Source organism: Tenebrio molitor, chromosome 1 (genome assembly GCF_963966145.1).
Source record: "Tenebrio molitor chromosome 1, icTenMoli1.1, whole genome shotgun sequence".
Lineage (NCBI taxonomy): Eukaryota > Metazoa > Arthropoda > Insecta > Coleoptera > Tenebrionidae > Tenebrio > Tenebrio molitor.
In genome coordinates this window covers 598402-615501 of record NC_091046.1, presented here as the reverse complement: position 1 = coordinate 615501, position 17100 = coordinate 598402, and the positions used below count along the sequence as shown (strand labels likewise).

General features: G+C 39.5%; 1 protein-coding gene across 4 annotated transcripts; it reads right to left on the bottom strand.

Annotated features, from left to right (window-relative positions):
* Positions 1-45: 45 nt before the first annotated feature.
* Positions 46-16947, bottom strand: LOC138141370 (DENN domain-containing protein 1A-like). 4 transcript variants are annotated; one of them, XM_069062091.1, is made up of 14 exons: positions 16733-16947; positions 16509-16664; positions 16313-16450; positions 13684-13819; positions 13571-13624; positions 12887-13144; positions 8645-8746; positions 5768-5995; positions 5532-5708; positions 5424-5456; positions 3046-3278; positions 1624-1786; positions 995-1399; positions 46-758 (listed from the first exon to the last, which is right to left on the bottom strand). In XM_069062091.1, exons 1-14 carry the CDS (start codon positions 16747-16749, stop codon positions 429-431), a joined length of 2430 nt encoding a protein of 809 aa, XP_068918192.1. In that variant the 5' UTR covers positions 16750-16947; the 3' UTR covers positions 46-428. The 4 variants fall into 4 exon arrangements, with proteins under 4 accessions (XP_068918192.1, XP_068918194.1, XP_068918193.1 ...); XM_069062093.1 differs by having other exon boundaries at positions 995-1363; positions 16733-16946; XM_069062092.1 differs by lacking the exon at positions 5424-5456.
* Positions 16948-17100: the final 153 nt, after the last annotated feature.

Sequence of the window (17100 nt, the reverse complement as noted above, 5' to 3'; positions counted from 1 at the left end):
TTTTGTGTTTGTGTTGGTCGAGAGGTGTCGCAAATCACGACAAAATTGTCATAATTGATGTGTTTTATTCTTTACTTTAATTACCGTGCAAACTAACAGAACAAAAACCGATTTAAAAAAAATGATATCGACGAAAACAATAAATTTATGATTATCACAGCTAATTCTATAATTTCCTCTTCAGACAATTCAGTTGGGTAGTCTTGATTTTTAGGTATATTTCCGTTTCGTACCTAATCAACAATTACAATATCTTGAAAATCGTACACGCTAAAAATTACAATTTAAATTACGTAACTCGAAATAGACACCGCAATGATCACACTCCGCCGAAATTTACAAAAAACAAATGTATAAATAAAATTTGTAAATAAAAACATGTTGCACATTCATAAAAACCGTATAAAACATACTCTTAATATCACTTTTCAATCGAATCTAGTCCACTGACTCTGAGAATTGACTTTGTTACTCGTCGCACTGGTGCTGGCGAAAGGATCGAACATTTGTGGGTTTTGCACACTCGAAAAACTGTTAAAATCCAGCCCGTACTCGTGGAGCAAGTCTTGATCGTTCCGGTTCGTCGTCGACGGCACCGAACCGTTCTGCTTGGGGTTGTGGTTCTCGTAGGTGTAGAGGGGGTTGGAGAGGCTCAACGGGGCCGGAGCGCTGGAACTGTACGAATGGGACTTCAACGGGTCGAAATCGTCGATGTCCGAGGCCGAATCGAGTCGGATCAGATCCTCCATGTCTTCGGGCTGAAATGGTTCGATTAAAATCCGTAGTCCACCCGAAACGTCCGTGCACAGCGGAAGAATTAACCGAGTACGTGTTCAATTGCTAATTCTCCCGCTGTGCGGCGGTACCACGTTTCCGTTACGTGAAAGTTTTCGTGCGCGGGCGTGGTGAGCCACCGGGGACGTTAGGCCCGCAGCACCACGTCGGACGAGTAAAGCGTCAAGACACAAGCCCCAAAACGACAAACAACAATTACCTTCCGCCTCGGCGAACAAGTGGGCGGCGATAGCTTAACGATATCGACAGAATGCTGATTAGCGACAAGGAAAAGGGGGTCGCCGTTCTCGCTGTGCCCCCCGCCGACCACGAACGGCGTCGTCCCGAACAGATCTTTGGCCTCCCTGGAAGGGGCGCGGGGCGGAACCGGAGGAGAGGAAAAGACGTCGTCGGGAGACTGCAGGAGATTCTGGGTGTCTTGGGAGACGGGCTGGTTGGGGAGGAAGAAACGTTTAGGGGGCGAAGCCATCGGGGCTCCGGTGCGAGAGGGGAACACCCACCGGTCCGGGCTGCTGGACGGCGGCGACGAGTGCTGCTTGAAGTTCTCCAAGCTCCGGACCGGCTTCAGCTGGAAGCCCAATCGGGGGTTAACACAAAAGCCAAACTGTGCAACAGACGAGACGTGATGCGTGAAGAAACACAATTGTTAAAAAAGGGAACAAATGGGACGGCTTCGCCGAGAAACGATTCGGTTTGCGGGGCGAGGGGGCGGAAAAAAGGGCGGACGGAAGACGGATAAGTCGGGAGTAATAATAAATGAAATTCTGGAATTGTGTATGCGGATGTAACGTTTGCAAAACGAAGCCGAACCCCATGAAAAACACTCACGGATCTGTCCACCGTCGGGGTGTCTAGGCGTAGCTGCAATAAATCCTTCATCTCATTCATCAAGTCGATCCGGGGGAACTCCAGATTGGGGCTGCCGCTCCGCGAGGCGTCCAAACCGTCGGGCGATATGGGCTGCGACGTGGGACTTAGGGGACTGTATGACCTTTAAATGCGGAAAAAATATACTTGTTTACTCAATGTCGTTCTCGTTACTGAAATCGCCCAAGTTGCGTCAGAAAATCGTTAAAAAATAACAAATAACTTCCACGTTCGATTAATTCACTCAGTATGAATTATCGTCGACGTCACACTCACAACTAAAGATTGATAAAAAGGTGTCTCGATATGTCATTCATGATTATATCACACATGTTCTGATAATTGCTTTGTGTTTGAAACGAATAAAAATGTCATTTTCTCAAAAAAATTGTTATCTAAGGTACCAATTTTTTTCATTAATCGTTTAGGTAGTAGTAAGGTCTATCAGAAAAAGAAGAAAAAAGTGAGTGTTGTCATTGAAAAAAATGGTGATGACGTCATAGCTCAAAAATGGATGACGTCATGAACAAGTGAAGCAAATGTCATTAGTTTTGAAATTACTGAATTTATTCCATAAGTGGTTTCCACACTGTATAACATTTACTGATTCACTCTTGCTGCAAAAGAAATATTATCTTGTCGTGATGGGAGAAAATTAAAGACTTTTCAATAGTAGATCACAGTGTTTTTTATTATTCAACGAACGCTACAGTTTGTAGATTACTTTGTGAATAAATTTTTGTTATACTAAATTATTTAAGATCTTAGAATTTCCCATTCTTGTCGTTCTAAAATATGCTTAAGTACTAATTCTAACCACAAGATAACACGCTTGAATAAATATGTACTTACAAGCAAATATGACCCGACATAATTCACACGGCATATTTATATCAATATGTATATATTTTTTAACTTGGAATAATGATTCATCCATCATGTTTGATTTTTACTATATTTGATCAATGAGTTTTTTAAAGTTTGTTTTATTTTTGACTTCGTGCTAAATATGTTTGCTACATATTTATGTATCATAAAAAAATGTTATGAAAAATTGTATCGATTTATGAAAAATGGCAAGCCAGACTCTGTTTTAAACAAAATCGTCTCTGCGATTAAATTATTCCGAAGAGCAGATCGCAATCTGCCATATTAAAATTTTACGATCCAATTTAACTGCAAATGTAAATTGCAGTCGGTCACGAACCCGAAAACTGCAACTCTCGTTTTTACCGTGGAAATCCGTCTGTGCGAAGAAAAAAGAAAGAACAAAACAAAAGGCGACCCCTTTACGACTTGGTCTGAACTTTTCCGCCGCATCACCCCAGACGCATCAACATCGGGATTTAAAAGACACCTATTCTCTAATTTCGGTGCACTGACCTTTCGAAACCTGAACTTTTGAAAGCCAGCGTCGTTTCTTTCCGGTGGTTGGCGGTGGGCACGCTGATCCCGACGAACGTCCGCCGCTTACCGGTCGGCGAATTGGGGGCCGAACGGGGCTTGTCGTTGGGGCTGTCCAGGCCGTTCTGCAACTGCTGCGGTCCCTGATTCTCTTTCAGACGAGAGCGCAGACCTCTGTAGGCACTTTTCATACCCTTGCCGCCGTCCTTCACCTGACATATATATATTTTTTATTAAAACTAGCGAACAGGGCCGCACACGTTAGAAACAACATCGACAACTTGCAGTGTGACGTCACACACAGGATAAGCACATCTACATGCAAACGCGTAGTCGTACGTTCCGCAATCCCATAAAAATATTCGAGTTATGTAGGTATTCCCCCATAAATATTTTGGTATAAATCTAGTTTAACGTTGAAGCTTTAATCTTTACGAAAATTCGCAAAGACTTACTCACCAACAAACTAACTTCTCACTTTCTAATGTTTAGAATACCTCATTTCTAACTGTTTCTCTTTATCAAATTAACACATATTTGCAACTAATTAATAATCTAACCAATCTAGCGTCAGATAAACAAAATTACGCAATTTTAATTCACCTTAAACAATTTTTGTGAATGTCAACAGAACCATTACAATTTTCGCCAATGCTGCCAACTGTCTCAAAATTATAGCTCTACGTTTTTACGATTTCCACAAAGAACGTGAAATTGTCGCACATTTGGTTAGGTCAAGTCTTGTCAGGTCAACAAAAAATTCTATTTCAGAGAAAGATGTAAGATTTGGAAATGCTCGAGTGGTAGGTACTGTCGCGAACAAAAAATTCTGGTCAATGTCATTTTAAAATTTGGTTAGATTGTCACAAATGAAAAAAAAATCCCTGTCTGATTACATATGTCTGTCATCAAAGTGTCAAAAAAATTAGACAAAAAATGACAATTAATTTCATGCAACACAATGATAGGTTATGATATTTATGACCGTTTTACAATGGAGGATTTTTCGTTCCGTCAAAGCATGATTTTGACGACCAGTTTTTTTGCTCGCGACAGTAGGTACTTTTTTTACAATTGGCAGTACATACTTACAAATATTTATCTCTGTTTTGTCGATTAATTCGTATTCAAACGATTATTTTAAAAGTAAATAAGTCTTTTACTGTTACACTGTCACGTACTGACGTATCAGCAAGTGGATAAGGTTAAGTTTGTATCTCCGCCTTAGTTATTTTATTTCTTCTTCATAAAAGCGGCACTCGGATATTAAACTAGACTATTGTCTGGATATTTACGACGAATCTACACTTTCACGAGATAAATTTCTTGTTGTCGCAGAAGCCATCACTTTTCCCCACTATCCCATTATAAATCGTGATCTTCACAATGATCTAGTCGCCTGTTTAAAGTCCAGACGACCGGAAATGACAATCCGAAAACAAACGAGCGACATATTTCACGGGGCGTTCCCAAAAGACTCCTAATATCCCTTTTATCAACGTCTTCCGACAACAAATTAAAAAATATCGGTACCGAAACGAGTCCAAAGTAACTTCCGTTCGTGACACATTTGACGTTGTTCAAATATTGATCCGAGCAAATATTTGCGAAAGCATTCCGTATTTATTATATTTTTATTTGTGGGGCGGCGAGAACGTCTCGCACGGAAACAAGTAAGAAGTGGCCACCTTTTCGACGGTGGATGACATTTCACGAGGTAGACAGCTGTCACTGTCAACAGTTTACCTACTAGATTTCGAACAGAAAAATCCCGACGCCCCGGAGGTTATTAAATGCAAATGGAGAACTAAGGGAAACACTATCCGATTAATGCTGATCCCAGCACCGGGTGACATCTTCGCCGTTGGTAATGTTGGTATTCGAAACGGATGCTTTTAATAACGCTGCCGACAAGACGCACTCTGCTTATTAATCGGCCGAAACTTCCATTTGGAACAATCCCAGTTTCACAATTGTGAGTAAAATTTACGTAATACTGTGAAGATTGAATTTTTGCTCGTAATCCAACAATTACGATTAATAAAATTACATACTCATAATATGTAAAGACTTGAAAAACTGCCAAATACGATTGGACGGCAGTTAATTTTCTTTAAGCGACAGTTGTTGGTTGTCCATTACTATCATAATATTACCCACTGAACATGCTTTCGTGCAGATTTTCATGAAAATTTGTGTAGCTAAACCAGATTTTTACTTCCATTTATTCATAAGTTTTTATTGTGCACGCCGAACGCATTACACCCCCTATTAACCTTTAACGCGTCGAATAAATAAAGTTCAACAGTATTCAGTTTGTTCCCCTCGAAGTCATGCAATAACAAAGCGAAACTCACCGTTTTGACGGCAGACTTAACAGCCGGATTGGCCTGCAAAACAACAATGCCAAAAAAAAAGAAACAAAACATCAATCACAAAACCACAAAAACCGGAAGGGTGTTTACCTTCTCTTTGACACTTTTGAAAAAGGCCGAACCTTCCTTCTTCATTGTCGACGTCCACTCTTTGTACTGCTGTTTCAGTTTGGATCCGGACTGCACCGAGTACCGGAATGTTTCCATTTCGAATTCGTCCGAGAAGCCGAGACCGTTGTTCAACATCGCCAGTCTTTCCTCGATGAACTGTAAAGATCGCGCGTCCGGGCGTCTGTCTTTTACTTGATGCGAAACGTCGACTTTACCTGCTGGAAGATCTGCAGATGCAGCATCTCCCTGAGGAACGGCTGGAACGAGACTGGCCTCGTCTCGATGAACTTCTCCTGGTCGAAGGTGATCTTTTGGGCCTCTTGGATCCTGAGTCCGTCCCGATATCCGCCGATTAATTGAACCAGAGCACGCAGGAAAGCTCGCGACACGCCGTCACCCAATAGGGCCGACTTATTTTTCAATTGTCGTTTCAGAGACGTGATCTAGATCATAACAATGTATTAAAGCCAATCAACTGACACAGGAGAGAGAGAAGAAAGAGGAACGACTCTTGTGGGTTTGTTTGTTTATTAGCTCAACCCGGATCGGCGGAGTGAAAGTAAAATTTTTTTCTTTCCTGGTGATGACACGGTGATCTTGAAAGCAACAAAACGTCGCCGCATATTATAATTTGTCTTTGAAATTGCCACTTATTACAAAAAATGTTTCCTATTAAGTGGATCTTCCTATTGTAGCATTCAAGTTCCGGAATACATTTTCCTAGTACACCTTTATAAATGTGAGCCAAAGACCAGTAACTATGAAAACCGCAAAATAAGGAAGCACTATTTGGTGACGAAAGAATAAACGTTCTTATCGTCGGGGAAATTCTTGGAAAACTGGAAACTACAAGAATTTCGCAATCAGGAATGCGTCCAAAAAAAAAAGAGTGTGTGCTTAAAACCGCACGACAGAAGTGAAAACTTCTATGATGCTCGTCACTGATTTTAAGTAATATGTAAGTACCTATTCCTATTCTATAAAAAAAATATATCATTATAGATAATAATACTTGGAGGAATAAGGAGCAAGGCATAAATAATTAATGTCAAAAATCTGTATTTTTCAATAGAAACTGCAAATACGTCCGCTTTTAGAGGTACACTTTGGCAAAAGTGAGGTTAGGTTTGGATGTTTAAGTTTTATTTTCTTGACGAAGATATTGAACACAACACTAGTTTTCATAGCAATACTCTGTATTACGATAATTTGTCCATTTTCCTCTTCACTTGCTACACTAATTTTTCCAATAGATGAATTGAGAATTATTGAAACCATATAAAAAAAAAAGTCTATTCAAAAAACATCTGGACTGTCAAAATCAAAATTGGAGTTGTTAGGTTGGTTAAATCACTAGTTATTTTCATATTGTCCGGTCGGTATCTATGATTTTTTTGATTTTTCAAACTAATCATTTGTTTAAATTGACATTGTCAAATAAATTGCAAAATTATTTAAGTATATTTTGTAAAAAGGTCAAAATGGAAAATTCAAAACGAACAATGGTGACGCGAGAAAAGAGGGCTATAACAAATTATTATATTATAAAGCCATACCTTCAACAAAAAAACGTTTCTGATTTTAACCCAACTGTGGAGAAACAGCATTTTGCATTGTGAGAAAATCTAATTAAAGGTGATTGGTTAACTATGTGGGTATTAGAGATGTTCCACCCAATATATCCTTACCGGAATCTGACTCAGATAGGTATGGGAAGCGATTTCCAATTTTGGTTATTGTTTAGTTTTCACGTGTTTTCAGTTTGCCTGTTTTTCTTTGTGTTTTTTATAAACTTGATTAAATTGCTCCAGTTCTTTTAGTTGTTGCATTTCGATTCAAGTGTTCAAAACATTTTTAGTTCAATGATTAAAAAGGAAAACATAACCTAAATATATTTTGTGACTAGATTTTGACGTGGGTACACTCTAGTGAAAATTTTTTATACCCAAGAACAGTCAAATCAAGCATTTTATTTAAAATTTAATTTTGACAGTCCAGGAGTTTTTTGAATTTACTTATAATTGAGAATTACGTATTAAATCCTACATTCATCGGTAAACTTACAATATTTGTCGTGTCTTTATTATATTATATAAAACTATACAGGCTATTTCACGAGTGATAATGAGCCTGACGGAATAATAAATTCAACCCACAAAACATTTTCAAAAAAAGCCGGACATTTTAATTTCAGTAGCCAGCTTTTTTCGGAAATATAGTGTGGGTTGCATTTTAAATTACGTCAGGCTCATTATCACTCGTGAAATATCCTGTATATACAACGTGATCAAGAATGACTGAGTCTGTTGGTAACAATGAAAATTTGAATGATTTTGGTACCACTGTAATCTCAACGCATTTCCGGTTGTCAGCTTTGACAGAGTTGACAGGCAAATTTGACGTTTACCATCAAAGGGTCATTTTTGTATTAGCATAAACATACCCGACATAACCTATTTTTTTTTTAATGTCGTGTCAAGTTAAAACATCCGGTCACTGCCAATTACGAAACAGAAAAACACTAATATTTTTCAGTTGTTTCATTGCCAACAGACTCAGTCTTTGTTGATCACGCTGTATATATATACAGTTACTCCTGCAGCTCTGCACAGAGGTCAGTCAAGTCACGACACAACGTAAAATGAAAATTTAAAACTAACAAGTGACGCACAATTGATAAAAAAACTCGACTTCCTTAATTTTAGCTTGCCGTGTCGTGCTGCAAACGAGTTTAGCTTGTGCTGCGAACGATTTTACCGTGTCGCATGAAACTAATTCACTGCCCGGAAATAAAATGTACGTGGAGCACCTAAAGAAGTTTTCACTTCAAAAAAAACAGTACGTTGACTGGTCATCGTTGAATAAAAAAACCACAACTTTTTAACAAAATGCTTGTCGGGATATGGACTTTAATACCACGTTCATTGAGAAATGAATTTGAGAAAAATTCATAAATGTTACGCGTTAGCCTTCAGCGTCCTGATTTAAAGCGAGTAGTAAGAACACGTGGGTTTGAAGGAATAACAAATTTTTGCTGATGAATTTTACGGTAATTAATCAGTTACGGACTCAAAAAAAAATTCAATTCTTACCACTTCTTGGGGCAGATTGTTGAGATCGTCGAACGGCGTACTCACGGTGTTGGTGTCTGCGTCGAGGATGACCACTTCGCCGATTTCGTGCCTCTGCACTTTCTGTGAAGTTAATGAAAAACCTTTTACGATAGGAAATGAGAACAAACAACGACAAAGATTGTGATGCAACTGCTGGTGCCGCTGTTGTGTCCCAAGACGGCGTATTTAAATTGAATTAAATCACAATGGTGCGCGTTTCATTGCCGCAGAGATAGGATCATCGTGTACGCTGGAGTCTCGCTCTTCCAACTCCGGCATTATGAAAATTGGCCACATATATAACCGAGAATTTACATAATGAAACACGAGGAATCGGAACGGACGGGCTTGTTTCAAGAATCCGACTAAACTAGCGAGTATTAATTATGACTTTTTGGAACGCGGTGCCCTCCAAAGCTGACCCGCAATCCTCTCCCTTGATAGGTTTCAATGACGAACGAGAATCGATGGATTCGAAGAAAATTCGGAACCGCACCTGTATTACCCAAAACAGCGACGACGGTACTGAATTTTGGTTACTATTTTAAACCGCTCCAAGAGCACCAATATCAGTCCACCTGGACTGCCTTTCGTGTTGCCAAACCACTCCGGACCTGCATTCTAATCGGCAAACAAAGTCCCCTTCATTATTCAACAATTTTTCCGACATTTAAAACACCACCTTCGTGTCCACCCACCGTTCCATTGTGGCCGAGTCTCGTTCGTAAATAACGATTCCGAGAGCATCAACCACACCTGCATACGCCATTAGAAGGCACGGAATAGATTCCTGAGCCCGTCACTCCTCCCCCCGTGCTACCTTTTCAGGAAATTACGAATGGGAAGGGAAAAATTCGTGTGCGACAAGCCATAAATTAATTAAAGCGACATCTTACGCTTCACGATTAGACAAAGACTTAATTAGCGGTGCGATTGTGTTCCGCGTGCCCTTGTCAAGAATAAAAAGGGACCGGAAGTGGCCGGAACCGATGGAATTCCGATGATACTGAATCACTGGTGCGATTTATCCGGAATCGGTACCAACGCAAACCAGTTGTTAACATAATGATAATTCATAAAACAGGCGACAACAAAAGTGTAGGCACTTATGACGCTGGGGAAAATAGAAGGGCAAAAAGAGTAATTACGTGGTACGACGCCCGGCAATTTTCATTGGAGTGGAAGTGACCTCACCTGATACACAACAATCGTTATTCCGGCCGCAATCGCGAAAATTATTATCCGGCACGGCCGGTGTATTTTATTTTGTTTTATGGAGATTTATTTCGAGAAGTCGGTGTACCTACGAGGTGATTCACTGACAACATCCACAGACGTGAATCACCGAAATTTACATAATTCACTTTCTCTCGTTAGATTTTTTTCAGATAGGACCGGCTTTTATGCGCGTATTTCGCTGCACGAACATAATTCCAGGTGTGGTGGTGTTTGCTCTGCTGGACCGACTCCTCTGATGCCACGCGTTGATGAAAAAAAATCTGGAAATTTAATAAAGCCGATCCTGTTTCGTGAAACTTTTATTACCGAAAAGTTCGCCAGGAGGACGAGTCCATAATTAAAATGTTGCCGGGACCGCAGCTTTTATTTTTTAATTTTCGAGACGATAAAAACTCGTACTTTTTTCTAGAATCTTGTTGATATGTAGGGAAACCTTGAGACAAAGGTATAAACATCACCAGATCAGGAAATGATGTTGCACGAAAGCAATGTCAGAAAATTCGTACATCATGCACGAAAATTAGAATTAGATCGTTGCAGGAGTTGTAAAAATGTATAAATAGCGAGACGATACTGCGATCATATTTAGTAATGAAATCTTATTACGGAACATCGGGACAATTTAATTTGTATAAATAAACAGATTAAATAAATAGATAAAAGTAAAATGTAATCGTGAATCAAAACTTTGCCAATGAGATTGTAACACTGCATGAACTACTCATCGGAATTGCCATTTCCTCACAGTGACTGACCTTTGCAGTTTTCATTACAATTTTTATACTCATACGGTCATAAATCTTTACAACATTGCTTGCTTTTATGTCATACTTCCAAGTTCATTATGATAAAGCAATCACATGGTCGTTCAACAAATCAGATGGGAAAACCCAAACACCTGAGCTGAAGAATCTAAATAACTAAAGCCCTGCGCAGCCAAAATAATGTCTGATCTCTGATTTTTACTGAGATATACGGTTCAGTCCAAAATCAAACTACAAATTGAAATTAATTTTGGAAAAACTTTTAAAATCACACAAATTATTACTGACAGATGTGTAGGAACTGATCTGAAACTTAACTTTTGTTTTTCTTGGCGAATTGAACTATGTACCAAATTTTTTTGATCATGCGGTAAAGTGAATTCAAAACACATCTGGACTGTCAAAAATAAATTGTTCTTAATTTGGGTGATTTCCTATTACTCAGTAGGTACCCATGAATTTTCAAATATGTAATTCATTTATTTGTTTAATGTTGACATTGTCACATTTTTTCCTTTTTTTTAAACAATTGTCAATGTCAAAATTCCCTCAAAGACCAAGCTGTACCACCCTAAAACTTTTAGTTTCGGAACACTCAATCGTAAAATCTCCCTAGATCAGGTTTGAGGTTATGTCAGTAATTTTCAAATGTCAGAAAAGTTTCAGATGTAAGCAAAGTGCAACTGAACATACCTACACAGGAAAACGGGAATTTATTTAATGGGTAATATAAGTGGTTTATTCATTTTCAGAATCTAACCCCCAATCGTCTTCCGAATTTATGATTCTGCGGAAAGTTGAATTATTATTGGGGGAATGTCCTCAATTGGTAGATTTCCCATCAATTTTTTCGAGTCCTCTCTAATCAGTTCATCGCAGTGACGAACACTATTGGCCCATATACAGAGATATTAAAAGAAAATATCTCGAATATAATGTGCATCTTTACTGCAATTTCTTACATTAGCGTGGTCATGGTCGGTTTTTCTGTCTGCATTTCTTCACGTAATCTAATCATAGCTAATTTTTCTCGTTGTGTTAGATCCTTGCTTTCGGAAACTCTTTTTGTTTTAATTTAAATGTAATTGCGGCTTCAGTAGCGCAAGCGCCTTCACATCAAAATGACTGTGACTGTGACTGACATACAGTTGACATTTTACGTTGCCAACCTAATAAATAACTATCAAATAACTAGTGGCTCATACTAGAGTGCTCATACCAAGATGACAACACTTTGACAATTGTTAAAAAAAAGGACTGTATAAAAGAATGGAGTATAAAAATCCCAAATTTAATATCTTTAATACTATAATGCAAAAAATGTCCGTTTCGTGTCACAATATGGAAGTACCCACGAAGCAGTGCTGCTATGACCTGTGGCTACGACATGTCCCTTTTGACAGTAAAACCTGTCATTAATTTTATAACAAAAATATTACAATAATGGATAATTTAGACGAACTTGGGCGACAAAGAGCAACAAATACAGAACGACAAAGACGTAGGCGGGAACAAGGAAGCCAAGAAGAAGGAGATATCGTAAATGAGAGTAGAAGATTAAATCATCAGCAAAGTGATAGCGAAAGGGAGACACATACAGAAAGAAGCCGTTTGTCGCAGGAAAGAAGAAAAGAAGAGATGTCAAATATGTACTCAGATAATAATAATAAAATAATTTTTACATATTTTATTGCTCCGTGCGTAAGCACGGACAATGGCACGGGGGCCGTTCCACTAGTTTTGTTAAACTGGAAAGTTAAAAATTTTCAAAACGGTTTTATTAACGCGAGAGAAGAAAGCCCTTGTAAATTATTGTGGAACAAAAAAAAAAGTGATAAAAACCGGAAGAATTTACAGACTTGTGGTCAAACAGTTTTATTTATTGGTTGCTTTACAACTGTCTAAAATCAAAACATAACCTACATTTATTTTGTTACTATATTTGGCGTAAACACTAAGTACAGTCAAAACAAACATTTTATTCAAAATTTCATTTGACAGTCTGGAAACATTTTCAAATTGCTATAGTCAGATCGTTTTCTGATATGCAAAGTACGAAATAGTAAGTGTTGGTTAGAATTGAACAGACCAAATCGAACTTGCAACGTTATTCTACCGAGACCGTCGTCTGTCTAGGACCGCATTGTCCTAACGCCGCAATTCAACCGGTGTGGCACCTATCGATCCCGTCGCAATCGAGAACCACCTAATCACTCACCTTCATCACCTCGTCAGGTACGCCAATGAGGAAGGGCATCGGCGCCAAGAGATAATCTATTAGGGCCATCGGCAGCACCGGGATGAAGATGTGCTGCCATATCATGGGGTAAATGACGTCGTTGGCGGACTGCACACAGGCGCTGAGTCGTTTCAGTTTCTTCGACGTGAAGATGATTCGCCTTTCGTAGAGCATCGACGCGAATATTATCATCATGTTGTGGGTGTCGACGGCGTTGTAATATTCGGTGAGGTTCCTCTGCACGCGACGAAATGAAAGAACAAAAGGAAAAATTAGATTCCGAAGGGAGAAAACCGACGATACGGACGTCTGTTTGTTTTAACACACGCAAACAACACCGGAGTTTAATCAGTTTTAGTGGTCCGATCGGATCGGGAATGAAATATCGTGGAAGCGTCACGAAGATGCCGATGGCGAGAGATAACGCGGCCATTTTTACGTGATCATTTATTAATTCGGGGCGTTAGGTGTGAACACCTGAGACACAAAAATGCGCCATTGCTCGACATTTAAAAAAACAATAACATCTTCATTTTCGAATATGTATTTCGGTCTGGTATTTACGATTTGCTCCGGTGGTCCCATCGCACTTTTCAAACTTTAAAATCTAATCCCTCATTTGAAGAACACGTCTCGTTTCGGCCGGAATTATTCATTACTTACGTTTTCCGGTATGCTCGGCAACTGGAACGGTTTGGGAACCTCCACCGAAAAAGTCTGAAAAGATAAAGAAAAATTATGGACCCACACACGCTTTCGTCGTCCGGTGGACTTACGCTCTCTCCCCGGTTGAAGGGTACGGTGAAAAATTTACTCGGATCGGCTAGCTTAGTGTTGTATACTGTCGACAAGAATTCGATCAAGTCTTCGGATCGTGGACTGGTCATTAATACTGCTATGTTATCTAGAAATCTGCCGGAAATAATTCGCTTTTTTATTATTCTTGTTGGGGAACCGAGAGCGAGAGACGCGCACGCGGATAATCAGGAAATATGACGGTTTTTGTCCGAGGCTTTGTTCCCTTTTCAGTAACTTATTTAAAACAATTCATTATGCTGGCTGGCATCGCACAAAGACGTGTTCATTCAGAGAGTGTGGATGTGTAAATAACGATAATTATACAGTAACAGTGTTGCCTGTTTAACACGCTTTTCCACCAGTGTAAATATGAACACGGGGAAATGAAAGGAAATGGCATCGCTTCAGACGCGATGTATTTGTCGATCATTATAATAATTCCTCTGCCCGATACTTCTTGAGCAGCTCCAACAAAATTCTTTCGACTTTCAAATTTTCGCGACCTTAATTCCACCCACTGTATCTGCATTTCGCCTATTCCTTTTAGTACATCGTGTTCACTTTCTTCCCTCTTTTTGGCCGGCACTGTTACACTTTCAGCCTCCAAATTCTGACGCGAAGTTGAATACCTTCAAATCAATTACCGTACTATTTGCCAACAGTTCCACATGGAATATTTTGTTTGAGGAAAATTTCTCCTACAATTATTAAACCAGGTATTGTTTAAATATTTGAAGCGTTCGTTGTGGGGAAATAACGAACTGTATGTACAACAACCGTAATTAATAGACTCTGGCTTGTTATTTATTCATTAAATTTCCCAAAGACGTCCATTAACCGAATTGTTATTGCTCACGCAATGGATAAATTCAATTATGTGTTATTTAATAATTATCAGGCTTCTTATCATACGACACAAGCCTAGGTTTGGCCCCGATAAACTCCACGAATATCACCAGATATCACTATCGTTATAGGAAAACTGGTCCATCTGTGAGCCATCTCTGCTTGTTTTTATTTTTCTAGCTCGAACGCGCAATAAGCAACGTTTTTTTTTTCCAGCGAAATTTTCCCACAATTACACCTCGTTATTGTGATACGAAATAATCACTGTTATTGAAAATTTTTTAGAGGCGACGCGTTAATCCTCATTAATTAACTTTCACGTGTGAAACTCGAAACAAAGAAAAAGTCGATAGGAACTAAATCTGGACAACTTTGAGAGCGCACCTGTCGCCAGCTGGTCACGCTGAAGATTAATCGTGTCGATTATAATAATTTTTGCAGACTAAGAGGAGGCCATTTTCTCCTCCGGAAGTTCTCGTTAATGACGTCCACTCGTTGCGTGCCGCTACGAGCTAAATAATCAAATTAATCGTAAAAGCTCTGGTTTTATCTGTATTTATTTATTTACGTGGTAAAACTTCAAGCTGCGGACGTGATGGGGATAAAACTTTATACTTCGATGTTCCTTTATATAAACTTGGAAACTGTTTTGATCGACGGCCCCGCCTGGAACGACGTTCAAATATCTGGGAGCGTGCGTTCGGCCCCACTTATAACCGACGAATTATTAATAATTTACGATAAAGAATGATCCACACAAACAAGGGATTTTGCAAAACTGGTCAAGTTTTACTGGAAGATATTTTCCACGTTGTGCCACTCAAAGTAGCAACAACTGAAAAAAAAAAGTAATAATCTCTTTAATTGCCAGAAATACCACAAATTCAAAAAAACGTGGACGTACATGTCGTTTACGAGTTGGCACTTATATTTGGACATTTTGCATCAACGAATCCGGTTAACACTTTCAACGATCTCATCCAAATCAATCTGTGTGACAAAACAACGGAAAAAGCAAACGAAAGAGAACTGTTACAACCTGATGCTTGCGGAATTAGAAACTACACCGGCATTTCCGAGTTAAGACAAAAAGCCGTGATAGCTCTCGAGTCGCTGAACTTGTCGCTTATGCAAAAAAAGAGATTACATCAATGCAACACGCCCGAGAAACTCATGGAGAACATTATCTCATTGATATAGGTCGGACGATAAAAATACGGGAGCTGTCTCATTGATAAGCTTGGTGACTAACGATGGTAACCATTAAGGAGACGGAATTTTTAAATCTGAAACATTTATAATACATTCAACCTCGTCGACGTGGGGTCTGGTGGGTGAAATTTTTACGCACCCCATCTATCACAATTACGACGCCATTATTCGCGTTAAGCTAATTTGTGTGTGTGTTTACAATCGGGGGCGGTACACGGTGCAGATGCGTCAATGTAACAGTGACACCTCTTCCAGTGTTACACTCAATCCGCAATTAAAATTGAACCGATTTATTTATAGGATCGGGAAAACAAAACGTAATCCAACGCAACGCATGAACGAATCGTTTTCTCGTATTTCTGCAAATAAAATTAAAACGTACAGGCTAGAAAAACAACGGATATAATCCACATATTAATGCCAGATGCTGCTCGGCGTGTAAACATTTTATCAACGATGCGGAAACGACAAAAATTGAAGCGCATTGTCCTGATGTGAAAGGACAAAGTGTAGTCAACTTCCTGATCATCCTGAATGTTCTGTACGTACTTGTAAAATGCTTGGTGCCAGGGAAGATAACTGAGGACGACTATCGCGGTTTCTGATCGAGGGTCGTGTCTGCAAAAACCGAACGTCCATTTCGACTCCAGATCCGTCAGGACGAAGGAGTAGTGTTGGATCACGGTACTGGAAAAACGGCAATGAAACGGGACTCGTCTATTTTTTTTTCTCGACTACTACTAACTTTTCGAATTTGTACGGATATGCAAATTTTGGTACCGACTTTAGCACTTCTTCGTCTTTGTATTTGTCGGGGTATTGTTGAATTATCCAGGCATCTTTGTCGACCGTGGCGGGTACCACTTCGCAGAAACACTCGAAGAAGTGTTTCACGTTTTCGCTACAAAGGGGGACGTGGAGGTAAATATTCTCCCGGGGGGTTTTGTCGGTATGGACTGAGATAGTTACCGTATCCTGGAACCCATGGTGACGGTTTAGGGTACTTAGTTATCCATGGTCCCTGGTAAAAAACGCGCGATTTTCAACAGTTAGGCGGCTTTTTCGTCAAGTTTTCACACATATTGGAGGAATGCACACACACGGACACTTCACAACAACCACCAAACTACACCACGGATTTACGCTGCCACTGACAGACTGTGACAGACAGAATTCGGATGCTAGGTTGGATTAGGTTAGACAAGGACGACAGCTGCGTAAGCAGCACTACCAACCTTGAGAACAGCTGATAAAAGAAGATTTCTGTAATATAGCAAAGAATGACACACAGAGGGAACCATCGTACGGATTGTTTTTGTCTATGAATTGTTTCATTT